Source organism: Phaethon aethereus (genome assembly GCF_964289735.1).
Source record: "Phaethon aethereus genome assembly, chromosome: 6".
Lineage (NCBI taxonomy): Eukaryota > Metazoa > Chordata > Aves > Phaethontiformes > Phaethontidae > Phaethon > Phaethon aethereus.
The window spans coordinates 29710652-29738149 of NC_138580.1; the positions used below are offsets into that span (position 1 = coordinate 29710652).

The 27498-nt window shown below is 44.1% G+C and overlaps 1 protein-coding gene across 1 annotated transcript in view; it reads right to left on the reverse strand.

The window, feature by feature from the left end:
• The window catches only part of KLF7 (KLF transcription factor 7), a gene marked incomplete at its 3' end in the record, with an annotated part of 57473 nt that overhangs the window by 11830 nt on the left and 18145 nt on the right, over positions 1-27498 (reverse strand). Inside the window, exon 2 of the mRNA XM_082001734.1 lies at positions 13637-14249. Coding sequence (XP_081857860.1) covers positions 13637-14249 — 613 coding nt within the window. The remainder of the gene's footprint in view (positions 1-13636; positions 14250-27498) is intronic.

Below are 27498 nucleotides of genomic sequence, written 5' to 3' on the forward strand. Positions count from 1 at the left end.
CTACCGCAGTCAACACACACCAGGTTCCCAGCAAAATATGATCAATAGGGCTGGGCTGGTTCTGTGATGGAGACACCGTCCTGGTCCTTGGGACTTCTCCCTCTGTTTTCCAGCCTGGGGCAGTCTTGGTGAGTTTCATCTCATGCAACTCTAGGTATCAAAGCCATCATCTGAAATAGCCACCTATGGCCCTTTTCCAAGTTAATGAAGAGGCAAAGGTATGTGCACAGTGTGACACATCTGGCCCCAGTCAAACCGGAGCTGCAGGTGAATTTCTCTCCTTCGATGGTACAGGGGGCTAGGCAAACAGCTCAGCCACAGGCAGCTGTATCTTTGCTCTCCAGGCATAAAACAGAGAACATCAGGTTTTCTCTGCAACACACTCTGTAAACCCTATACAAGCCTTTGCAATGAATATTCCCTCACAAAACACAGCAGTGGGGATGTTGTCTCTTCTCAAAATCCAGAGACCCCCTGTCCGTTCCACCTACATCACACAGGCACCTTCTAGGTCCCAGGGATATTTCTTTTGTACAAGGAGTAAGGCAGCGTTTGCTACAGACATCTCACAGTGGCTATTTCAACAGAGAGTGATTAGTAGAAATACTGTATTACAGGACGCAGAGGGACATAACCAAGATCAGCTGAGGACGCCATCATGATCACAAAACTACAGCACACAATGGACACTGGGCATATTATACATCTTATATCTGCATTATTTATTGCCAATCCCAATGGTTAAAAAGTCACAAGTCCAGTCTCCCATAGAAATAATGAGATTTTAAAGAAGAAAACAGTAATATTTAGAGAACATTTGCCTTCTGCTTTATAGATAACCTAGAGCCATGATTTCAAACTCCTTTTTGCAGCCCTACAGGCTAGAAACATTTATTACAAAATACAGAGAAAAGAGTTTGCTCTCTGTTACCTAGATTTCAACAGCAGGGACTTTAAGAAGAAAACCCTCCAGATTTTGGGATGTGCACGGTAAGATCACAGAGTTGGCAATGTTGTGGGGTGAAACCCTGGCTCCATCAAAGTAATTGGAAAAATGCCCATTAAGGCTGGAGCTTCACCCTGTATCTTTACAGAATTAAAAGTAAAGAAAGACATTATGATTATCTATCCATATCTATTTCCTTATTCCTCCCCTGCACCCCACCTTAAATACCACACCACAAACATGTTGATTACAAATGCACTTAGTAAAACAATCAAGTAGTTTAAGCCCCCAGTCCTGCAGTGAACTCCAGAGGAGAATAGCAGTCAAAATCCTTGCTAGTATCTCTCCATGCTAAAAAGTGGTACAGCCACAGGACTCCTTTTGTCAGTATAACAGGTTTAGTCAAAAAAATGCTCAAAAAATGCTTTTAAAAAACCCAAATCCTGTCTGTATGCACATTTTGAAGGCCATTCAAATAAGACATTTGTTGTACTATGTTTTAAGAGCTCCTTAATATCATGTTACGTAGTGACACAAAACTAGCATGCAGAAGTGTCTTTAAGAAAACAGCAGAAACACCCCCTTAAAAACCACCATGTGTTCTAATCCACTGTGAATTATTTAAATATAATTTCAGGATCCAAGAAAAAGTTTTATGAAAGAAACACAAAATATTTCTTTCCTTTTTAAAATCTGTGATTTAAAAACTATTTGAAAGGAAACTAGTTCTAAAAGCCTCAATGTCTAAAAATATGTACTGAAAGACAGCTTTAGCTATGCTTGCTCCAAGACTGGTGATCCTGGAGAACCAGACAAACTGCAAATTACAACTGCAAAAGGAATTAAATGCAAGATTTCTCACCTGAATTTCTCCTATAAGGAAGCTCTGGGAGTTTGAGCTGTGCAAAGAAATGTGTGAAGAATTAAGTAGTGCCACTGGCTTTTTAACAGACTGTTTTAATAACTTTCCTCACCACCCCTTCTGAGAAATCCTTTTGAGACCTGCTGTTCCTGGGCTGGTGACTGGGACCGCGCAGTTGCAGTGAGCAGCGGTATCACTGCAGGATGACCCAAGGCATCCTTCAGAGGCTGGTGTCCATGGGGATGTCATCAGCGCAGACACAAGTCACTCAGAAACGTCAGAAGCCGGTGCAGCTTTCAGTGAGAAGCAGCCCCCCAGATCGCCTTGCAGAGAAATGCCAGGCAGGCATTGGTATTTGCTTTGTGGTTTATTACAAAAGTCTGCCACAGCACAATGGGACGCCTAATGTGGAACATCACATTAACAATATTTTATATTTATGTAGCACTCTTCATCTCCAAGGGTCCCTGAGAGCTTTACAAGCTACATACATGGCATACCAATGAAGCCGAGCCATAATTCTTCTAATTAGCTGAACATCAGCAGACAGCACATGGCACAACAGAAAATGTTACCAGTCACTCCTCTCTTTCTATGGAAAGAGATACGAGATATTTAATAGAATCAGGTTGCAGAAGAACATTCAGTTTTAAGGACTCCAGAAAAAATAAAATCTAACCAGACAGGTCTCCTTAACAGCCATGCCTGTTCTCCCTCATTATATACGCACACTCCGTCAAATATGAGACACAGAAGAGGAGTAGCCCAAGACCTGCTGCTTGTTAAATATCCCCACTTTCACACTAGATCCAGCAAGTTACTGTCACATGGCTCAGGCAGCTGCTCTGCTGGTGAGGTTACAGAAAAGCTAGTGAGCAGCTGCAGTTCAGCACACATCACCCGCTTTTTAAGACTGGTAAGTTCATTTCTTTAGCAAAAAGGAAGACTGGGCTATTTAATACACACATCCTCTAGAGATCAATGCTAGTATCTAAGTGTATGTGCGTGTAAGTCATCAACCAGTAAAACTAATTACAAAAATCAATTCCAGATACTTTTCTGAGCCTTTCATTCCCCAATATACTCCTAATTGATTTTTGTTGGAGAATAGAAAGCCTAATTACTATTTTTATTATTACAAAAGAATGCAAGGGGGCAGTGGTCAGTGCTTAAGTGGCTCACCAAGCTTTCGACCCAAAAGGAGAAAAAAGAAAAAAAAAAGTCATTTTATTCACAGTTTTGCCACCTGCTGGAAAGATGGAAAAGCCTTTCAAAGGGTGACAAAGCACAGGAGAAAAGCTGGCAGGAGACAGTAAGGGGCAGAAAAGGAATGTGACAGGATTGTGAAATACACAATGTGAGAAGGTTGTACCTATTTTTAGACAGGCCCGGATGATCAAGTGTAAAAGCAGTACATTTCCATGAACGATGTACAGCTCCTTTCATCCAAAAAGGTCAGCAGTGCCCTTATAGAGAGATGGCTCTGATCATGTCTGTATTAGAGATGGGGGAAAAGAGGTTAAGAACCAGACCTAATGTCCAATCAGTCTTTCCACAAACTTCAAAGCTCCGGATTAGTCCCTCTGGGCCTTGCCAAAGCTTGTCTACCGAACCAGCAGCAGTCTTCAGCACGTAGGCATTCAGGACACGAAAAGAAATTAATTTTTGCAGCATTATCTTTTACACACACACAAGCACCTAACACACATCCACAAAGCCCACTTGCCTAGCTGAAAAGCAGAGAAAAGCAAAGCATCTAGCAACATTCAAAGAAATAGAAATTTTCCATTTTCTACTCCACTTAGGAGGATGCATTTGACAAATGCCTGTTGCCATACATGCCGAGCGATGAAGGTGGGGAGGAACACCACGCTTTATCTGCCTGGGTCTATGCAAGACTCCCATCGAGAATGATAAAGCCTTCAAAACACCACTCCCCTTTCAAGACCCTTCTCTGCAGCTCCCCTCCGAAGGAAGCTCCGGGCTGGCGGGGAGCGAGGCCAGGGGGACGACGCCGGCGCCAGCCCAGGCGCACAAGCTGTGCTTCTGCCCCATTAATTGCCAGCGCGTCCTCCCCCAGCCCCAGACCCTGGGGACAGCAGCAGAGCGGCAGGCCCAGGCGGGCACCCGGCAGCAAAACTACCCAATTAAGCCTCCAGGATCAGTGAGGGGGGGGGGGAGGAAAATTTAAAAAAAAAGAAAAAAATAAGGATGGAGTTGCTTGGCAACAGGAGGGCAGAAGCAGCTGTGCAGCAGGTCGAGCTGGTACCCAGGCGGTGGGCTGGCCCATTAGCACCCTGCACCTCATGCATTTCGTGCCGGGGTGTCCTAGTAACAGCCTGTGCATGCCGGGCTGTTGCACGCTTCCCCTCCTCTCCTCCTGTTTCTCCCCATCATGCGAGGCATCGCTGTTTGCCCTAATTACACATTCTCCGCTGCTTCAAGCTGCCATTACTTCAGTCCCCAGAGGAACGGCAAGAACTTTAAAAAAATCTCCACTAATAAGGGCTTTTAGTTTCAGATTTGGCAGAGCTTGGCGAGCTCAAAGATGCAAGGCAAGGTAGCAGCGGCAGAAGGCACACATGAGAAAGGAAAAAAATTCAGCAGTTCCCTGGGTCAGATTTTTCCAGGACCCTGAATCATATTTTTTCCCTTTGTTTTTTGTAAGTTATCCCAGAAGGTGAACAATGAAGACAGCCCTTTATGGGACATGGCATATATTTACATAATCCGGAGCAGTGTATCAAAGATGTGCTCTTTGGACACCCATGTTTTAGGCCAAGAGTTTCTAAGAAATTCCAGGCAAATTATACAGGCAAATATTCCACACAAAATATAAGACACATTTATCAGGGACTAGAACTGATGAAAAAAAATTAAAAGGAACAGACCCCCCCCTTTTCCAAATGCTAACATGTTAAATTATTTTGCTCCATATTTTTGCTAATGAATGTGGGGGGTTTTGCTTATTCAAACTATTATGGTGCTGATGTTTCTCACCATTTATGTGTCACTTAATTTTCTCCCTTTTGCCACTGAAAAATCAGAGAAAGATGACAAAAAAAAGGATGCAGACTGGCAGAGACAGCACAGGAATAAAACACAAGGGGAAAATAACATAAAATTCTTTCTGCTTCCCAGTTTTGTCAACAATAAAAAGAAAAATGGAAGAAGACCCAGGATGCTTTCATTCTTTCAGATATCAGATTTGATTTGAGGGTCGAGTTGGAGAGGAAATCATGTGCTTGGGCTTAAAAAACACAATGCCAGGTTCTCCCAGCAAAGGCTGCCCTGCTGTCAGGGCAGGGCTACCTACACGGTGCAGGCACATGGTGTTTCTGAGGGAGATCCTGTCCTTCCTGGTGCTTTCTCCCTGCTGCTTCACCCTAAGCAGTGCTCAGTAAAAAGGTCTTGGCAAGACTGCTGGTCAAACTTCAGTGAACCAAGCAGCCTGGTCTCAAGAGCACAAGGCAGCAAGTAAAGATAATTAATTTTACCAGCTAGGAAGTTTCCTTATCTAGATTTTGGAAAAGGCACAAATTATTACGTGTCCTTAGCTCTAAGGGAGGTACAAACACCCAGTTGGAAACCACCCAGGTTATTCATGCTGCCTGATGAGTGTAACTAAAGGAGGACACAAATGTACTATGAAATTCCATTGCTGGGTGATGCTGCATCTTCAGGGAGAAAATTAAAAAAAAAAATAAAGAGGTTTTGTGTATTAAACCTTTCCCTAAAACACGTTCAAAGCCAAACAAAGCCCGGGAAAAGAATCACCTTTGGGTTTTGCAAAGAATTAATGATAAAATTGTATCACGTGTACCACACTCATATGAAGGCCGTTTTACAACAGATTTTTAGTCCATTCAAGTTAATTTTTATCCAGATATTCACAGACAGAAGTCTTCTACTCAAAGACTATTTTCCATTACATAGGCCAAGTTTTTAGCTAAACTCGTTACACTCAGGACAGCTTTTTTCTCCCTGCCCCTCCCCAACACACATGCCACATTCTCCTAAAAAACAAGTATTTTTCCTCCAACTTCTAAAACAACAAATAGTAACCACACTGGAAAAAGACCAAATGTGGAAAATTTCACTCTGAAGAAGGAAAAGCTTTGCAAACTGAAAACTGACCAACAAGAAGACATCCAAATGGAAGCTTATGCAAAATTAACCATAACACAGTTCCATGCAGTTACATATTGAACAAAAGTACAGGCAGATGTGCATGCCTGTATTTTTAGAACATTCATTTCCAAGAACTAATACAAGCTTCTAATGCAGTAATGATTGCTTATGGTCACCATAAAAAAGTAGAATGACATTGCAAAATTGTCCAGCTAATCTATAATTTCTCTCTGTCAGTGGTAAGAGTCCAGACGTACAGGAGGAAAGCACAAATCCCCACTAAGCCTCTGAATGTGCACTGCTGTACAGTGAGGACACCTTTCATTCAGAACTCAGCTGGGGATCTGCTTTTATCTTGAAACACATGCTTGTCATCGTTAGCTTAGCTAGCACGTCTGCAAATGTTTTTTCTGCATTCAGTTTTTGCAGCCCCAGTTTTCAGTCCCAGGCTTTGAAGCCCAGACACCTTCAGGAGCAAATCTGCCCAACGCAACATTTGGGTGCCTATCTACAGATGGGGACTGCTGGGATTGCAAACTGGCCTGCGATGTTTTAAAGGCTTTTAATTCTTATTAAGCCTTCTTATCACGTATAAAGCTGACCAATCGAAAGATTTTGGTTCTGCAGTGACACAAAGGTTCTGGTTACTCTCAGAGACCTGTGGATAAAGCAGGTGCCACACAGTATTTTGGCCTCCCCTTTCTGAAATGCCTGAACTAGTCTTTGAAACTGCCTTCACTTGGCATACTTGTCTCTCATTCATTTCAATCTGCTGCAGCACACTACCGTTCACTGCTTGACATGTGGCAACCTACTGGCTTTTTAAAGTGGTATTAGACAGAAGTATTCTAAAGTCACAGATACGCTTTTCTCCAAAACCGCAGCAAAACAGAAAGAGACAATTTTATTCATGAAATCCAGACCGCCTTCTCTGCATCATAAGCTTGCCCTTTAGCTATCTTTAAGTGCATTTTTTCAGCCGTTATTCCTAGTGCTAATGCAGGCCTGGCTGGTCTCCCTACCTGCAGCTGGTCTGTGCTATATGGGGGGCACCACCTACACCATGGTGCCCATGACTTTATTTGAGAACCCACCACCCTTGGCAGATGCATGGATGCCTCTTCTGTATTTAGGTCAACTTCCACAAAGCCTTGCAGTTCATCCACTCCTGCTTGCAAGTTGCTGCTGCTGGTACATAGGTATGTGGGACCGTGTCCACATGGGGTGTGAAAGACAGGTTCTGGATTAGGAGAGTTCCATCCAGGCTCTGGACTGCTTCACCAGATACGACCCACACTCAGACGCCCACAACTGTGCTGAGGAAGAGACTAACCTGGCACCTGCTTTTGAGATGAGAGGTAGCGCACTTGGCTTTTCCTGCCCAGAGCACCTCAGCTCTCCCAGCCTGCTCAGGTCCTTCTTGTCCAGCAAGCCCACTTTAGCCTGAAACAGCTCTCTGACTACCCATCTCTGATTCAGGCCTGGTGTAACCTCAAATACTTCGGAAGTGCCAGTGCTTTGGACAAATGGACAAGAAAATCATAGCTTCTCACTGTTAACCTGCCATTTGTACCCAGTGTGGGACAAGCAGCAATACAAAGGGAAATCAGCAGAAGACAAGTTGAGGGTTTTTTCATAAAGTCTTTCCCTGTGATCCCTATCATTCGCCCCCTTGCCAGATGCCTCACAGGGGCTCAGGGGTGGATGGGTATAAAGAAACCACTAGATGACAAAATAGAAATGGCTCCTGTGTGCCCCACCGAGGCAGCCTGCCACAACACTTGGAGGTGCCTGCACTCTCCCTCCTGCAGCTGCTGAACAGACAGCAAACATCACTTTCTAGGTCTCCCTTGTGCCAAAAATAATCTCACATGGCAAACAAACAAACAAACAAACAATACCTATTTACATTTTCAAACCCAAACAGTAAGGCTGTCCTGTGCTATTGATTTGGCAAATGATGGAGCAGAAACACAGGACTGAGAATTCGGGTATTGGCAACTAAGCAATGGATGAACACCACCAGTGTTTTAAATGGCAAGGTCTGCTTTTGGCAGGGCCTGTCCTCCTGCTGCCTGGGAGGTTCACAAAGCTCGTTTCCTCAGCCTAAGCTCTTGCTGTAATAATGAAGTGAGGCTCTGGCCCTCCACAGTGAAAACACAACACTACCCTCCAAACTTGCCAAATGGCTAACAGGCTTCAAAACCAGAAAGTTTTAAAGAGCTCATGATCAGGCTGGGCTTATTTTAATCAGCTTTGATAAACTCTTGTTAAGCTTTTACCAAAAAAACCCGTAAAAAAACCCCAACCCCACAACAAAACACATCTTTCCAATTTGGCAATGCAACTGTACCCTAAAACAAATCCAGCCCTGAAGGAAGGTCTTCCTCACACACTCCTCCTCCCTCAATTCCCTTGTTCTCGTTTCAAGTGGCAAACTCACTCGTTGCTTCAGCTATGCAATGGGAGCTTCAGCATCCTCCATGTCCCTCCGCATCCCCTTGCCAGGTTGCAGCCCTGCACGCAGAGCTGGGGATGCACTATAACGCTGTGGGTCTCTGTACAACAAAAAATCTTGGGCTTTGGCTTTAATTTCGCCTATGCTACCTATACTGTTCTCCCAAATGCTTTTCCCTAAATCATTATGCAAAATCCTGCACTCTGCAGAATTGGTGCTGTGCTTGGCTGTTAGCTTTTTCCTTAAAGCCTCTTCATTGGCTTTTGGTTCACAGGTGCTACCACACTAACACAATACAACAATACAGCTTCCCATTCACATGGTATCATTGACACAGATAGTCTTTATTTTCTCTATTATTCCTTTACTTTGTATTAATCTTCTTTATCTATCATCCAGCCTACTTTCCTCAATTTGGTCTTTTCTGATGATTTCCAAATTCTGGACATTTCCTCTTCTATCTCCAACACTCTGGGAAAGCTCTTCTCTTGTTTTAAATCCCACCTCAAAAACCTTCCAGTTCATTAATGCTCTTTCTAATACTCTTGTGTCTCTTTCCTTTTTCTTGCAAATGTAGCAATTTGTTTTCCTGCAGGGTGTATTTGTTTGTTTTAGTTACTCTTACCCAGCACTTTGGATCAAAGAACTATATAATTTAAAATAAGATGTCCTGAAAATGTGAAACAAACTCCACTTAAATAAGATCTTAAGATTGCATGTATACTCGTAACATCTATTTACATGGATATTTCCCACTTGTTTAGGCTTTAGAAACCTAAATATAGAAGTAAGGTTCCCAACTGCTGTTTCTCAGGCTTGAGCTTAGGTTGTATCAGATCCTGGGTTTAGATGGATAAAGAAAAAAACCCCAAACCTTCTGATACTCATAAAATGCAAAACCCAGCAGAACCCCCTAAGGGTCATTTTTATCACTATCCCAATCTTAAGGATTTCCTGGTCAGTTTAGATGTGATGCTTTATCTCTGGCCAGAAAGCACCCATACCATCTCATACCTTCCCCTGTACACTACTGCAAGGAAGGCTGATATGAATGGTTTTGTCAGGAGATAGAAATCTCCTCCAGAGGTCTTTGATCTGGGAGACACAGCCACATCCCATGACTAATCTTTCCATAGGTCACAGGCCAGCTCACCCTTAGGCTTATTCACATCCAGACACTCACCAGCAATATCCTGTTTTCTAATTTAGGAAGTACTGATAACTATACATGGGGTTTGGCTCATTCCAATTCCTTGCCTCTCCACTCCCCATTACATTGGCAATTCATCTCCACACATGTGCGATGGCTGGACAAAAATTTCTGTCTCTCAAAAGAGATAAAATGTCATTGTTTGCACTGATGTCTGCTCCATGAATAACTGTGAGAGAATGTGCTAGGGTTGGACTACCATGCCAGTCTCAGCGGCTCCTTCTTTAGGTGTTTTTACCTGACATTCACATTGGCACCATGGTCTTTCCAAACGTACAGCTCACCTTTTCCTCCTGTTTACAGGCCTAACCACTATTTCTCCCGAGTGGCTTCTTTGCTGCCCTCTGACCACTGCTCCTAGGTCCTTTACAAACCCTTCACTTTAGATGCCCCAGCTTACTTTGAATTCAGATATTTTCATTTCCCTTTCCATCCAGACAATGTTTTTCCTTTTCCCTTCCAGATTAAATTCTCTCCCACACAGATGATTTTTTTTCCCTCTCCAAAGGTCATCCAGAAGGTGGTTTCATAACCAGTTCAACCATTGAAGGGCCTTACAGCGCTGTCCTGATTCTCTTACAGGTGAGATGCGGGAGAGTAACGTGGGGAATGCATCAAGTCCAATGTGGGGTCTGACTGCCTCTGGGCTCTCCAGCAAAGTAAAGCCCTAAGAGAAGATAGTCTCCAATATAGCAAGCTGCTATCAGTCTGTATTGCCTCCAGCTCAGCCTGGCTCATCACGAAGCAGCAAGAACGCCAGCCAGTGTCTGTTTGGTCAGCCTTACATACGAACGAAAGGAATGCAACCTCCTTCCACCGCCTTCCACCCCCCTAGCTCCCCAGCCCAGGGTTTTCTTGTTTTCATGCACTGCAGTAAACCCCTTTGATCTAGCAAGTGGACTTTGCACGTGCAAGTTGGGTGACCAGCCTGCATCTGCCTCCCTGCCTGTGAACCCCACACTGAGAGCTCTTTGTCTGTCAGGGCATTCATACCCTTTTACACAGAGCCCGCACTGGCAGACTGATCTTGCATGACATACTAACAAACTACCAGCCAAAGGAAAATATCTTGCAATCATTGCAGACCCTCTGGCTCAGCCACTGACTAAGCCAAGTGGCTACTAGCCATTGGCACTGCTGGGTGCATTCACAACCCACAGCTCAGCTCAGCTCACAGCGTGAAAAAAACAAAGCACCGATGGAGAAAAGGGCTCCTTGTCCCTAGCCCTGAAGGCGTGCGTGGGAAAGGAGGTCGTCCTGCCATTTATAATCCAGTCCCAAATTTCCATAGCTATTCCTCTCTGTCCCTCTCTTTTACTGGAGGCAGGAGTTCCCTGCAGGGAACCCCCACTGCAAGGGTCAGCATGAACAGATTTAATGTCTTGATTGTACCACCTCTGATTTAAGGCATCCAATGGTCAGTGTTTTCTCAGGGAGCAGAGCACTTAAGAAGGATGAAGGGGTCTGAACGACTTTGTGCTTTGGACTCAGTTAAGTTCGTTAGATAAGCTCATCACACCCTTCCCCTCAATTCACTCAGATTGCTCCCAAGATGTAAACGTTCAAAGGTATTTAGATGATCTGCTTTCCACAGAGAAAAATGGGAGCCAGGTGCCTACCTGCTCCCAGGTTCTGCATCAAAGATGTATTTTAACAAGGCTGCATCCAGTCCTCATCGCAAACTGAAACCGTGCTTTCTACACAGCTATGCACAGCTACAACACAGTCAGATGCAGGGTGGTTATATGGCTGCAAAGACAGGAGAGCTCCTCATCCAGGTTTGTATTCTCTCCTGTCTTTTGCCTTCCTGCTTTCCTAACATTCCTAACAACATAGGTTGTTACCTATGCTATCTGCTTAGGACTTGGTGGATGGAAACAGGAACACTCCTATAAACTAATAAATGGTTTAGGGGCTGGTTAAACCACTCATGGTTTAACTGGCAAAATCAGAGGGGTAGTTGAACACATTAAGTGAGGTGCTGAGAGTGGGAGGTGTGGGCACTGCACCCGGGCAGCTGCAGCCTCATCATCTCAGCCTTTCCCCATCTGCCAGCAAAGGTGGACTTGCCTTTCTCACCGTGTTGAACCCTGCTGTGGATGGGCAGACACATACACATCCATGGCGCTATACACAATCTAAGGCTATTCAACAGAAGTACCACAGGGCCAGAGAGAAATGTTTCTCATTGCTGATTAGTTGTAAAACATAAGATTTCACATGCTGATGTTACTGAGGGGAAAGGTTTTGACCTCAGATACAAAATTCAACCAGACCTAAGGCTGGGTTCAAAAGCATGCAAAATCTCGCAAGATTTTGACTCCAAAGGGTGGATGTGTTGAAAGAGTAGTGGTTTTTGCAAGTGCTCTCTCAGGACTCCTTGTCCACATCCCCACCTACTGGGTGTCAAAACAGAAAAACTCCACAAGTTCACCCTTTCTCGGCAATTGTGTCACATCCCCGACTAACTTCAGGAAGAGCTGTGTAAGACCCATCACTTCCACCTCAAGGAGGAACACAGGGGTCACATCTGAACAGAAAAAAACACTGTGTCAATGGCTCTCACATTCTGCATTTGTGTCTTTCACAAGAGCCTTGTTGCCTGCCAGAAGGCCTTGGCTGGGACATCCCCCCGGACAGCCCCGGTGGGGGTCAGCCTCACAGCAGCACTGGCACTATGAGGAGCCTCCTGACCACATTGCTGCAGATTTTAAAATGGGTGCGCTACTTTCTCTGGTTTTCAAATGACTGGATCACAAGTGAGCTCACTCGTGGCAAGGTGGCTATCCCCAGTAAAAGCACTAGAAAGCCCATATAAAAAGATCAAAACCAATGCCTCATATCTTAATATGATTTATACTTCAGACCATGTAACTTTTAGGGATCTGCCTAGTATTTGATGGATGCAGCTCTCTTAACAACTCACACATTTGTTTGATTTACTGCACTGGTCCAACACGTTATTTTCTACCTTGCAAGAACAGCCTTGCTTCTAGGAATCTGCCTGCATGATAAGATCATGAATTAAACGTGCAGTTATCGTAAGAGACCACACATTTTACAGTAAAATTGAGAAAACTGATTACAGCAATCCCTCTGGAAACAAGAATAATCACATGATAAGACAGTGCTAATGGGAATTTATCATCTCTCATCACATGTGAAGCCTAGAACAAAGCAGCAACGCGTGCGAACTGCACAGCTATTACTGCCAATGAATACCAGTTGAAAAGCTACTGGGGACTACGAACAAATGACAGGAGAGTGGGGATCCTGAAAAGCCAAACCTAAGCCAATTTGGTATGCTTCAAGAAGCTTACACAGCGGAGCTTACATGCAACATTAGTGAATGTTACACAAAGTAACAGCCTGACATCTTTCCACACATCCTATTCTCTCTCTACCTGCACTATTCTATTCAAACTCCATGTCATTCTTTCATTTGTTCTCACAGGATTTTATCACTAGAGAAGTCCAAGATCGTGAGTATTTCAAGGGTACATGCATCTGCGTACCTACACATCTGCATCAACACACATGATCTCTCATGCACACATTATTCCTAAACTGCATATCTCAGATTGGAAATACATTTTTCTTTTTCCCCCATACAGAAGGCAACAAAAACCTACCCATGCTATTTTCTATTTGAAGCAATTAACACTTGACTAAAATTAACGTTTTTAAAGCTGACTTGGGGAAGAGAGTGCCAAAAACCCAAACTGGCATGCTCACAGTTTTAACATGAATGATACATCTACATCCCTTAGGTATCCTAAAATTACTCAGCACCAAACCCCGTAAGACATATGAAACCCCAACAGGTTAATGGTAGACAGTGTACTCCTCTGTTCTATTGAATAATGGGTACGTTTGCTGGTCTACCATATTTTTCCACTGCCCTGTTTCATACATAGAAGCTTGCACTTTCAGAAGAGATTTTTTTTTCTTTTCTAAATGAGAATAAAAGGAGGTGGTTACAGTTAAGTGGCAGGAGGACAACATGAGAGAAGCATCCTACACAAGTACCTGTATGAGTCCTCTGGTGAGCCTTTAAGTGGGAGCTCTTTGTATAAACCTTCCGGCACCCATTAAATTGACAGCGATGAACCCTCTTCTTGTTTTCTGGGGATGCTTCTGCCCCTGTACCTCCTTGTTCACTGTCACTTTGCCCACTTTTTAGCGTCCCCGCGGTCGCTGTTGCTACACCCACTTTCACAGAGCTGAGCGAAGTTTTCTTGGCCACCAGTTTCAACGTCACCGTGCCATCCACTGCTGAAAGAGTTTGTGAGGTTTTTACAAGGTGGCGGCTGAGCTCTGGAGAGGAAGGGGGCGTTAATGAGGTTACTGCATTGAGTTGGGCCTGGTTGACGGCTGTGTAGCCTTCTGTGGAAGAGCTGGTGGACTGCAAGCTGAGGCACGTCTCAGATAGCAGCTTGTCCCGTGAGAGGATAATGTCCATGTTGGCGCTTTTGTCACACGTACTCGTCTCCACCGGTAAAAGGATGGGGTCCAGCCGTCGGATATTGTCCTCTGCATCTGGGGCTGAGGAGGCATGAAGGAAGCAGTCCAAATCCTCACCAAAGGTCTCGGAGATCTTCCGTGGCTCAGTCTGAAGGTATCGCTCCAACTCCAGGCATGTCTGCAGAACAGGAAGGGAGAGGGGAGCAAGAGAAACCACTGTTAGAGAGAGATTACAGTGTAGCTTCCACCTAAGGCAGGAGAACAACATGCTCCAGCGCCATTCAGAGACAGCATTCATGCATACCAGCACCTTCTCGTGAGATGGTCACATTTTGGGAGACATGAGGATTTGGCACTTGTAGCATCCTCTACATTTTCACAAAAGTCTGTACATTGCCCCAAGGACACCAGGTCCTTCCCAATTTTAAGTGTAATCTGGCCAACAGTTGCCTCCATACGAAACCACCCTAATGGCCCCATTGCCAGGCCACGTACAAACAAAAAGTCACCTCTCCAAAGAATTGCTTCCTCTTCCTTCACAAACATTAACTTTCACTCCAAATTTAATTCAGCATAGTTGGCTGGGGCCCAATCTATTCCTAAAACAGCACAATTCTGAAATGTAGCATTTTAAGATAGGAGACAGGGAAAAACTTCCAGTGACACCACCGCTTGTTTAAAGGACCTGACAGAAGGAAAAGATGTGACAGAAAAAAGGCACCTACTGTCAGTTTTAGAGGGGTTTTGGCACATCTGGTCAAACGGAGCTTTCTGTGTACAGGACACCAGACTTGCACACAAACACACACATTGCACCTTATTAAAAAGTGAAGATGCAAAGAGGCTGCCACATAAAAACGTGTTTCTGCATCTCCACAGCAGTGATCAGCACAAGGATGGGCTGAGCCTCCTACCCGAATGTACCTTATATGAGGTACCCTGAGCTAGCCCTAATAAAGCCTCCAGGCACTATCATGCTGCCCAGTGTTCTCCATAACCAACATTATAAACCTTTATCGTTTATAGAAAACCATTTGCTGTAGTTTCAGAAGCTTTTAATGGAGTTTATTAGTGCTATTTTTCATTTCTCGCTGCCTGAAAGGCTAGCTGGTTTAATACCACCATGATTTTACAGGACTTGGAGAAACAGACATTCTAACTAATATTTCTTAGAAACCTCTAAAAACTACTCCTCAGAGAACACTTCCAGAGATATTAAGGAAGGGATTTTAGGCAAAAAGTTTCAGCCTATGGGAGCTGGTGACCCAACTATGTCTCAACCTGGCAAGTCAGTCCAGCATCTGATCAAGAAACAACAGATTCGTATGACCAGAGGAGACAGAGACTCCTGCCTTCTGGGTACAAAGATCCCATCAACAGGAGTGTAAAGAAGCCCCTCTCACAGCTCTCTAGGAGCTATCAGGTAACTCAAGATTATTACTTCCAAGGTACCCAGGAAGCAGCACTGCTGGTTGCAGATCCAGTTTGCTGGGATGACTTTCAGAGTTCAGAATGGAATTTGTCAGACAGTTATCTGTTGTTTCTTTTTAAAATAATAGCTGATTATAGACCTGAGCTGTAGAGATGGACTTGGACAAAATGCAATAAAATGGCAAGAGACATGCTATACTTCAGGGTGTAGGTTATTTTCAGAGGTATGACACTGTATAGATAATGTGTCTGCACACAGGCTTGGAGGTGGGACGCTTACCATTTAGTACTCTTGCTTTAAGCCTTTCTGTCTTCTTTTTAAAGTGCATTTCTGGGACCGTAAGGAACAGCTTTAGCTCAGGATCTGGTCTTTCCTCAGATGAATCCTAACAGGTTTTAGGGGTGGCTTTCCAAATGTGCTCCACAGTCTTTCAGGAATAATCCCTCTCGCCAAAAGAGACAATGCTTTTCAATTCCCACATCATGTAATTTGGGCTTCCTGGCCCACTTAGCCTTCACCCAGTGGGGCACAAACAGGTTTAGGGGCCGAATAAATAAAAGGCTTCCAAGGGAAAGAGCAAGCATAATGACAAATTAGGGATGGAAAAGGAAGGGGAAAAAAAAAAAGAGACAGGGACTCAAGGCCATTAAATCTGATGACAGTGACATGAAATTTCAATTGCTGTGGGATCAGAAAGCTGCGTGCCAGCTCCGGGCTGCCCGTGGAGAGGAGGCAAGCAGGAGGTGCTGCTCCTTTAAGGCATCACTACCCCATGACAACAATAGTAGGCCTGACAGTTTTTTCCAGCTTCACCATTAATTTTCCATAAAGAGCAGTTTCTCGATGAGCCCTTTTCAGGCAAAGCCTGATGCTTCAGAAACCTGTAATTATTCCTGGCTCCCCCCTCCCGCAGCCATTGCACCTGTGCCATTTCAAGACACCAGCTGGTCATGTCTTGCCTTCTGCCTCTGAAATCCAAAACCAGTGGATCAAGCCCATCTCCCCATAGAGGGGGGAAAAAAACAGCTCAAAGAAACAATATAATGCAGTCCCTCCCTCTCACCCCGCTCAGCCTTTCCACCAAGTCAATAGGGGGGAAGAGCCTAGCAACGCTGAGCCAAAGCCCTCCACCTAATCTGCATGGCAGACAAAGCCCGGCGAGGGGTTATGGCCACAGCCCTTCCTTTACCCCCTGCCAGGGCCTTACCTGCTGCCTCATTTGCCAGGGCAGGCAATTGCTGGCAGAAACAAAGCGCCTTTCCCCATATGCGCTTCCCAGCTTCTGCCAAGTACCTTACGTGACCTTCCCTCCGCCTGGCCCAAATCACCCAGGGACTGGTGAGGCAGGGTTTTGAAACCAGCCTGCTTTCTTCACTCCTGCCCTGGCAAGACTTTTATTTTTTAGGCCAACTAAGCCCACCCCCTTGTCTTGAGCTCTGACCTGGAGAAACCAGTCAGGCTGACACCACCAAAGTCCCCACTCCAGCCTGGTGGACCATCACGAAGGGCAGGAGAGTTCTTTGGTCTCCATTCCCACAACATCATTTGCCAGCAAGCGCATAAAACCCACCAGTTTTCTGTGGGAGCAGCAGGATATTGACCACTATCCACAGAGATACAAACCCAAACTGGTGGATTCAGATGTTGAATGCCTGTAGATCTCCTACTTCCACTACCAACCTGGTAGGAAAATGGTCCAAGGATACCTAAAGACAGGAGCAAGCTGCTCTTGTCATGGTTCTGTTGGATGTCCAACTTCTCCTTAACCACTCATGCAAGAGAGGAGGAGCTTTGTGTAGTGGATGTAATACATGTCACATGCGACATTAAGCCTGACTACCCTTTGGTTGCTACGTTGCAGGCAACTTGGTGCATATTAAACTTTCTTATGCAGTGCCTGTAGGATTTGCAGCAACAAAGACTTCAAAAATTGCAATGGGAGGAGGAAGATGGCTCCCTTCAGGAACACAAGAAGATCCCTAAGATTGTTGATTGCTGTCAAGCTGTTTTCACAGGCAAGGGATAAAAAGTGACTCACTACTTCAACCCATCTGCCCTGATTAACAAGGGTCATTCTCCTTGCACCTTGCTCCTCAATTTAGCCAGTTAAAAGAAATTATGATTCACAGCTGACAAATAATAGGATGTGACTTTGCAAGACCCCACGTACTTGCAGAAAGCCAGCTGGCAAAGGATGGCAGTCTGGCATGTGGATGTTCCCGACAAGGCCTCAGTCTGATTTTTCAATTTTGGATACAATTGCAAAAAGGCTCACTTTCCCAGCAGAGGCACATTTCCATCACCTGCAAGAAACACTCTGTGCTTCTGCCTACACACCAGTAATTCATAACATCTCTTCACTGCCCACATTAAACTATCATCTCAGTCCTCTGGGGCACATATAGCAGCAGAATACACGTAAACTACACACCATGACACTTCCACATGCAGCACCAAATCCTTCAGACAGTACAAGACAGCCCCTGTAGTGCTGTCCTATGCCTGGTAAGGATCTCCTTCTTACTTCTTAGCCTTTTCAGTGTTTGCAGTAGCACTGATCCAGGGAAATACAGTGTTCAGTACGTCTGTCAATTCAGAAAGGTATGAAGTCTAATCTACCTGTATTCTTACCTCAAGCTCATCTACTGAAAGTAAAGGTTATTTATCAAACACATTGACAATGCCCACCACTATGAAATAAAATGCAAAAGAAACCCAGCATGTACCTCTGAGAGTAGGGATGTGATACATGTGTACCATTTTCAGCAGAGCTTAGCATCCCCCTAATTTTGCAGCCAGCTGAAATAAAGACAGTTTTGCTACTAACTTCAACAAGATGAACCCCAGACTTTCCAATCCCTCCCAGACTTTCAGGTACTCGGTTTGGCTCAGACAGCTGAGGTTTTAGGGTGCTTGTCAGCTGTCCAGGTTAAAGTGCAATCCAGAACATTCAAAATCCAGAGATGAAGGAGCTGGAGTCACCACTCATGATGCTGATGTTTGATTTCATCACTCTGCCCCAGAGAGCAGCCAGCAGAAAGGCTCTAGCTGAGACCATGACCATCATCAATGTGCCAAGCCTCAAGGCAGTGGAGGCACCCCATGTCTCTGTCGCTTCTTTAGAGAATGATGGGGGAAAGACGTGCCCGTAGGCCAGCTGGCCTCTGCAGGGACACAAGTCTGACATCTGGGTTCAGGTCCAGACAGCTCTGGAAAACTTAATTCCAACTGATGGCCCAAAATGAACTCTTAGTTTCCAGCGTATAAATCTAAACTTGCTCCAATGAATTGCAAAGCATTGGTCTCGACTGGTAGCCTTACGTATCACAACTTGACCCATACATACAGGCTCTTGCAAAATCACAGGTCATTTCAGAAGCACTTGCCTATGCTGTGAAGTCTTTACAGCACTTAAACTCCTGGGCATTTTGCAAAGCTAAAGACAAGACAATGTGGAAACAGTGAAGTTCTGTCAAGGGTAAAACAAAGCCCAAACACTTACTATGATTTGAGGACAGAAAGTCAGGGAAGACACCTTATCAACATGTTCACTGGGTTCCTCTGTTTTTATTGATGCTGAAGTACTTTATAACATCTTGATTTTGAATTTTTCTAGCAGATCACGGGAAGTTCTTATCTGGAAGTGCTAGTTACTTCTAAGTGCCATTTTACTGCAGATATAATTGGACATCAAGCACCAATCTTGGAAGTTATCCAAAACCTAATTAAGAAGTTGGATACTTAGATCAGGCTGTGACAGAGAATGAAAATGTTGAATGTGGTTGACAAGCAGGTCTTATCTACCAGCTCTGTTTACAATACTTGAAAGGATTCTCTTTGCAGAATAATTTATACGAGCAAAGCAGAATTATACATGCAATAGTGAAGGTCAAATTCCAACCTTCATCATGGCCCCATTGCTTTCCACTGGCACGTAAAAAAGCGGCCTCATCTGTAACTTTAAATAATTGTGAAAGTCTCAAGACTGCAAAGGAAGAAGAAGCATCCTCAATCTGAAGGCAACCCAAAACAGTAATTCTAAGGTCAGTGCCACGACAGTTCACTCAAGCTCAGAGCAAATGGCAGCACCAGGTGCAGTGCCTGGTGTCAGTATTTCATTCTTCAGCAGAACAGCAAAAGCTTTGAGCTATGGTGGCACTTGCAGTGCTGATGCCAGAGGCAGATATTGAACTGGATGTTGTAGGACAGCCCTGAAGTTAAGAGGAATAAGAGACTCAAAACTCACCTGCCTTCCCTGAAATGCCATGCTATTTTTATCCTTAACCCTAAAACAAGGTTTGAAAGATGCACCTTCTTCCCACTGCCAAAAGCCTTCATTACTTCCTGAACAACAACAAAAACCTAATACTCTTGCCCATCTATTCCAAGACTGTCATCTGTTCCCACCCAGCTGCCAAAACCTCCAGCTTTTCCTCTTGGCAACCTCTACTGGGCAGTTGCTAGTTGTCAAAAAGCTGCAGCACATCAGAAGCTTAACATTTGGGACAGCATAAAATAAACAGAATTTTAGTATTAAAATAAGTAGTTTTGCAAAATACACTTGAGAAAATGGAAAACTGCAGTCTGAAAAGAATGAATAGTAAGAAAAAGTTTCAGGTGATAGCAAATAATGTCTATTGCAAAGGATTTAAGACAAAACTCCTAGTCTTGTGCCAGCACATCTCACCTATGTGTTATATAGTTCATTAAAAAAAAAAGACAGCTAAACCCACTTTTCAGGTACAACAATAAGACATTTAATGACAGATAACCCATGTTAAATATCTGCATGCATGTTCTTAACCCCTTGTATATATGAAGCAAATCAAGTTAATTGTACGCTCAAACAGGCTTTTGCCAAGAGCAAAAGGCAGGCACACGCATAGTCAGCAAAGATCATTTGATACACAAAGATTTGTTTTCCTGTGGTAACTTCGCCACACGTGTGAGCCGTCAGGCTGGTCCTCCCTAACACTGGCTGAAGGGGTCTCGCCAGCCACCAGAGTCTGCAAGGGACAAGTCTATTCACTCTTGACTACATTACACAGGACTCAAGCCTCTGTTTGCAAATTTCTGCAACATACTAATGGCCTGTGCCCATTTTCCCCCTTGGTCTTAGCACAAAGAATGAACCTTTAAGGAAATGTTTTTAGCAAAACCAGCCCATTCACTGTTATTTACGCAGAACAGCACTCTCAATGAACACTCTCCCACCACGACCCAGACGGCTTTCTCCCTGGATGTTCTCCCCAGCATTTTTCTTCAGAGCATGAAAGATGCTGAAATCAGAAGCCTCAACCAAATTCAGCAAAGATACATTTTAATGTAAAAAGTTATGTGAATTTACTTAAAGGACAGAATTGCTACCTTCATATAAACACAAGCCATCTTCCTGTTGCTCTGGGGCATGATGGAACCAGGGTTATCAAAGATTTTGATCAGCCTTTAAAGCTTGAAGGATCAAAACCAATTTTGCCATAAATTAGCAATTTTCACCAGCAGAAATGGGTGGTAAAACAAATGTCTCAGAAAAAAAGTCTGAACCTATAACTCCAACCAAGGAGACAAAATCAAGATTTGTTCCCAAACAATAATGAAATATGATAATGAAATACATTTTATCTAGAAAATATTCTTTTAAATGGACAAGCCAAAGTTGTTCACTAAAAATCTGTGGTATTTGCGCTCTAAGCATAAAGAATTTCAGTGCACTGATTGTGAGATATTGAACAAAGGACTGCAGCTAAGCGTGACTGAATTTGATGGGCATCTAGATTTAAAAAAAGGATGAAATAAATCTGCAGACACTGAACCAGGACTTTGGACAGCTTTTGTTGTTTTTTGACTGTTTAATAAAGATAGAAAAAATATCTGCAACCAGTCACAACAAAAAATAGCATCAATGTCAGCAAAGGATTAAGGATAGCCAAATCAAGAAATCAAAAATGCAGACAGCCCATTGTGCTAATATCAAAATATGATAAAACCCATGTGTGTTTGTACACCAGCACGTCCTGCACGATGCCATGCAATCCAGACAACAAGTAGTCATACAATGACCGTTTGAGAAATTATATATATGTAACATAAACGCGTTGCAAAATCTTTCTGAAGAGATCGTTTATTTATATAACAACCTTGGATGGCTTTGAGTGAGCTGGATAGTGGACCTCACTGCAAACTTTTCCCCAAACTTTGTGTATTTAACCTGTTGCTGTCCACTTTGGAAGCAGCTTTAACTTCGCATTATAAATAGCAAAAACGCACAATTAGCTTCTTCAATTGCCAGTCCTAGCTCCCACTGAAATCAAAGGATCAGGTTCAAAGCATGCCCCAGAGTGTGGTAAACTTCTCACAGGAAATGGATATGCAAAAGCAAATGCTGACGGCTGTGGAACGTACAAAGCAGAGCAATATTTTAGCTCTCGATCCTCAATTAAGATTCATCCTTACAAAGTATTGCAGTGGAGTTACACAGCAGAATTGGATTCCTTGTAATTACTCTGGATAGGATCATGAATGAAAAAATGTCCTCTTTAGAGATGTTTCATTAACAACCAGAGAGAGCTTAACATTTCCTTCTCAGCAGCTGACACAAACGTATACACCAGTTGTGTTCTCACACTCTCAGGCAACAGCATATGCATAAGCACAATTCTTCACAATTAGCTTATTAAATCAAACCTGGAGAAGAGATGTGATCAATACACTCAATATATGCTACATTTCATAAGTCCTGGGTTGTGAGTCATCTCTTCTGCTCTGACCAAAAGACATATTAAACAAGAGCATAAATAACACTGAATTCCTAAAACGTGCAATTCTTCATCTGGACTTTGCATGTTCAACATTTTTGCACTGGGACTACTGTATCTACCCTGTACATGATGCCCATTCATTATCACATCTCATGGCTCAAAAAACCTTTTGTATGTTCCCTTTTGTATTATTTTTGGCTGTGGGGAGGAAGAGGTGGGGACCTGTCTGGGAAACAGGAAGCAGGAGGAAGGAGGGGAATGTGTTGTAGAATAAGGTCAGAACAAAAAAGAATAAAAAAGCATTTATACCATTTCTAAACAATAATAAACATATAGGACCAAAGCCTGCCTCCAGCCATGCAGTGGGCTGTTTGGCTGAAGTTTAAACTTAACACGAGCACAGCAACCGTCCAAGCACATTTACAAAAAGCCATTTGTTGCTTTTTTCTTGTTTTTTTCTTTTTTTAATCATTTGGGCAATTTGTTATCTTACAAGAGCAAGAAGAGGCATGTGCTACTGTGATAAATATGCCAGTCTGGGCAAGGAAAAGAGAAGACAACAGACTTGAGTTTCACTGTCGCACCAAGAAAAAAACAAAGCAATGGGAAGCACAACCGGATTCTCAGCTGGGGTAAATCAGCAGAGAACAGCCCTGATTTCATGGTTCCTGTTTACATCAGCTGAGGACCTTGCCAACACTCAAACTCCATGAAACTCTGCTCTTGATTAGCGCCATTTAACTCTGTGGCTTACGTGAAACAGAATTTGACATGTTCTTTGACGGCTGGAGATAGTTATTTTGTATTACAAATCTTGTCTACTTTATTAGGAACAATGTGACCCAAATGGAAAAATGGGAAGAATTTTAAAACACCACCAACTTCAGACATCCTGATATTTCGATTTGTTTATTTTTCTTTTTTTTCTTTTTTTTTCTTTTTTTTTTTTTTAGTTTGGGCAGTCTATACGGAGGTATTCACAAACTGGTTTCTGCAGCTTCTAGGCCAGAGTTTTCATCTCCTGTGCACAGAAACAACAGCCTTCATGCTTGAACATCCCACTGCAGGTAAACTTGCCTCTCATTCAAAAGCCAGGTGCCCTCCAAAGGATGCTCCCTTACAGCCAAGCGTGTTTTTCCATTGCTTTTATTTTCTACATTGCTCTGCCAAGGCGCTTGTTCCAAAACTCTAGCCACCAGGGATTTTGATCAGCCTCAAATCACACAGGCAGTGCACTTGGGCTGCTACGCACCCTGATAAAAGCAGCACTATCTTCTTTTAAAGAATTTGCTAGAGCACATTGGTAAAGCCATTATTGGCCCAATCACCCAGCAGCAACCCAGCTGCCCACAAGCATCTGTGGATAACTGTATCCCCAAAATGCATTAGAACAAACAAAGAAATCTGGCAGGGCCTTTTGTGGATATCATTAGCAACTCAAGGGGCACTGTCAGAACTGGACGAGGCACTGCTCCCTCCTCGTGAAAGGACCACGAGATCAGTCTTGTGTCAGTGTGGTTTCCAGCAGGCTGTACAGCTACTGGCTGCAGCATGGCATGGGAAGCCAAGAAATCCCATTAAGAGCCCTGCCATTTATTGACTTGAGAAAGCTCGGCAGGTCAGATCACCAGCTGCTCAGAGTCAGCACACCTCTGTGAGCCAATTTACACAACCACGGCTCTCGCGCTGGCTCGCTTTCTTCAGTCTGTTGACTGTGGACACCCACCCAGTTGTTACGGATTTTAATATGCTGCAATATGAAAGTGCTATTTCAGGACAAAGTTATTAATAGCAGAGCAGCCTGAAAATAGCCTAGAAGGAATGCAATGTCTTGGTATTCCTGGAAGATACAATAACTTCCCAGCAGCCAAGCAGTTAATTCAAGATGTTTCTGTGCACAAGACTGTCTTTTGTTAGAGGAGCTATCTATATGATAAGCCATCATGACATGCCTTCATAGAAATGCCTGGTATGGCTACCTGCAAGACTCCCAAGTCTGCAGAGACTACAAGGCAGAAAGGCCCAAATATTGGTAAATTGTTACTCTAAGCAGGCTGGTGAAAAGCAGAGGCTGGGTGGTGTGATGAAGCATCAGCAGAAACAAAGGCCAGGAGAAACTCTATTCTTCCTGAAGGTGGAGGATGGGATAGGACCTGTCTGAGCCCTGCTCAGAAACTGCTCTGCCTCCAGGACCTCCGAGAGGCTCTTCTGTCCAGCCTCTCTTCCCTACAAGCACCCTCGCCTTCCCTTGTTTCTTAACGCTGCACCTCCTCAGCAACACTTTTTACTTGGGCAGGAGCCTCGCAGTCAAGGCAAGTCACTGTCCCTTTCCATGCTCTCTCTTAAATCTTCTGTTTCTCCTGGCAAAATATCCCTGGAAATGTATAGGAGAATACTGTGCAATACTGCCAGACCCTACCTCAAGTTTACGTTGGCACCTTTCCTTCTAAAATTAATTGGGATGGTTCCCAAATTAATTCCAGGTACATCACCGAACACAACACTCAGCACCACCTTGTGGAGATGATACCAGATGAAAGCATCTCTCTTCTGGCAAGGCTTTCAGCATGCCATCTGCCTGCACCTACGTTGCTGAGAGGCTCTCCGTGAGGCCTTCAGCTTTCCAGCCCCATCCCTGCGTATCTTCTTTGAGTAAACCAAATGAAACTCGACATTGCATCTTTCCCTGAGATGAAAAGACCCAAATGATGACGCTGGGAACTGGAAGATGTCATGTTCACAGCACTGCAGCTTTACCCATTAAACTGCCATAGACAGCTCCAGCTCAATACCAAACATGCACTGCAGGCCACTGTAGTCCCTCACCACTCTCCAGAAAGGAAACAAAAACCCACTTACCAACAAGGAAAAGAGGAAACATATTGTAGTCATTATAATCCCAACAGTGGACATGTTATCTGGCATATTTCCAACTCAATGTTTAAAAAATGTAGTTAGTTTACCTTAAGCATCCTATTTTCCCTGATTTCCTTTTTCCACATCTATTTAAGCCTATATAGCATCTCCAGAGATAAGCCTGCTTTTGTGGGTTGGCTGTATAATACTCCTTCCCTCTATTGTCTTTTCTGAGATGGGATGGAAGTCTCCAATGTCACGGCTTGGAAGACTGCAGCCAGGCCCTCTTGGCTCGGTTTGTGGGAAGGGGAATAGCAGGAACTGAGGAAGGACAGCCTCTCCCACTGCAGGAGGGGGTCCTCTTCCTCATGGTACAACCAATCCACCCTGTCATTTTGTTTATCATCAATACTGCTTAACTAAAGCTGTTTTTAGTAGCCCCCAAAGGCGGACTCTGTTGCCAGCAATCGTCATCCCAAACACTTCCAGACCTCTGTCACTGTGCTTTGGTACAATCCTGCAATAGCTAAACACAAACATTATGTTCCCCCAAGTACAAATTATAGCTTTCAGGAGCTGCAATTTTATTTTGGTTATGAACATATAAAGGTAACCTTTATGGTGGGAGAGGAGGAGCCGTGCAAGACACCACAAGCTGAGTGTCTGCTTTGCAGGGAACATTCCTGGGAGTACTTTGCTGCTTTGCCTCCAGCCAGCTCCGCTTCCCAAGTGGTTGCGCTTCCCAAGAAGTTGTGCTTCCCAAGCGGTTGCATGATATCAGAGCTGAAGCGAGAGCCAAAATGCCTTGTGGTGGCCGGGGCTGCTGGAGGGATCTGCTTCAGTCCCAGCAGTCCAGGAACTGGGACTCAGAAAGGGAGAGAAATGCACTGAAACCATGCTGCTTTAGATATAGCTGGCACTATTGGCAGCCTATGCATTGAGGACACAATTTTCTAGGCACTACTTGTGACTCAGTTGCCACCCTGAGCCCCTGCAGAAGACAACATAGCACTTCTAAACACATGGGCTCAGCTCAGGGCACCCTAGAGGTGCTCCCACCATCACCAGAGCAAGGTTCAGGGGTTTTCCTCCATTTCAAATGTCTCTAACCCTTCCCTGCTCTGCAGATGTCCCATCACTACCCAGCATGGAGATCGTGACACCTGTCAAAGAAGCATGATGTCAAATTGCCCCTGCAAACCCCTGAGTGCCCCGAGGCACTTCAGTCCTCCTGTCAAGCCTGCTAATGTGTCCCTGCCCCACCACGAGTAATGGTGCATTCCTGGAAGCAAAAACTGCATTAAAAGTCTTCTTTACATGCGAGCTAAGAGCTTTCTTTGCCTCATACCATTTTTACTCATAAATATAATATCAAGGTGATCGTGTTCTCCTCAGACTACTCAGAGTGTTCTGTAAGTAAAACCTGCAATTGGCAATTTATCAGATGGAAAATAAGAGCCACATTCGGTTTCTCCCTACGCTTAAAAATGACCACGTGCACTCTCTGAAGCAGACCGATCTTTTTAACAAGGTCATGAATATCAGCCGGGGGTGGGGAACAAAACCACCCTGCTCATGTTTTTCCTTCCATGTTGCTTTCTTACCGATGTTTTGCTCACTTTCTAAGCAAAGAGGAAGCCTCTCCTGTTCCTGTCACCCTGTGTTTATCCACATTCCAGCAGCCAGCGGCTGCTCCTCCAGGCACTCTCCAAGGGCAAACAACTGGATCTCACCACAACGCATTTTTGAACTGGAGATATGTCCAGCTCTGAGTAGGAGTGAGGTGGGAGCCCTGAGAGCAGAAATGATAGAGGCAGCGGATGGTGGGACACCGGGAAATTTTTGAATGCGTCGCTCCTGCAGGCTAAGCCCAAAGCACAACACACCCTTCTCTCCGTGAAAAGACTGGAAAATGTACTTCAGGAGGCACAGCCTTAGGAGTCAGAATAAATCCTCCCAGATGACCCTGGCAACAAAGCAGCCCAATTTGATCAATACAACAGCATTATTAACACTGCGCTACCTTACATGAGGATAGTTATATGTTCTTGCCTCTGCTGAGTGTGGGGGAAGGGGTGCAAACTCCTACAGCAATTCTCGGGGGGAAACATCTCTCTCAAAATTATTAAAATTGCACAGAGTCTCCTACCCATTTCCATGCAAGCTGTTCTTCTGGGAGAGCTCTGTTTCACGAGTGTTGATCAAGCTCAGGTGGAATCCCAGAAATAGTGCGTGCTTTATGGTTTTCTCAAAAACAAATTTTGTTTTTAACAACTTTAGGATCCCTATCTTCCCTTCTGCTTTCTTCTGCAGCCCCTTCCTTGTGGGGGCTGAGTACAGACACATAAATGTAGGTGGTTAACAACAGAAGGTAGGGCTTT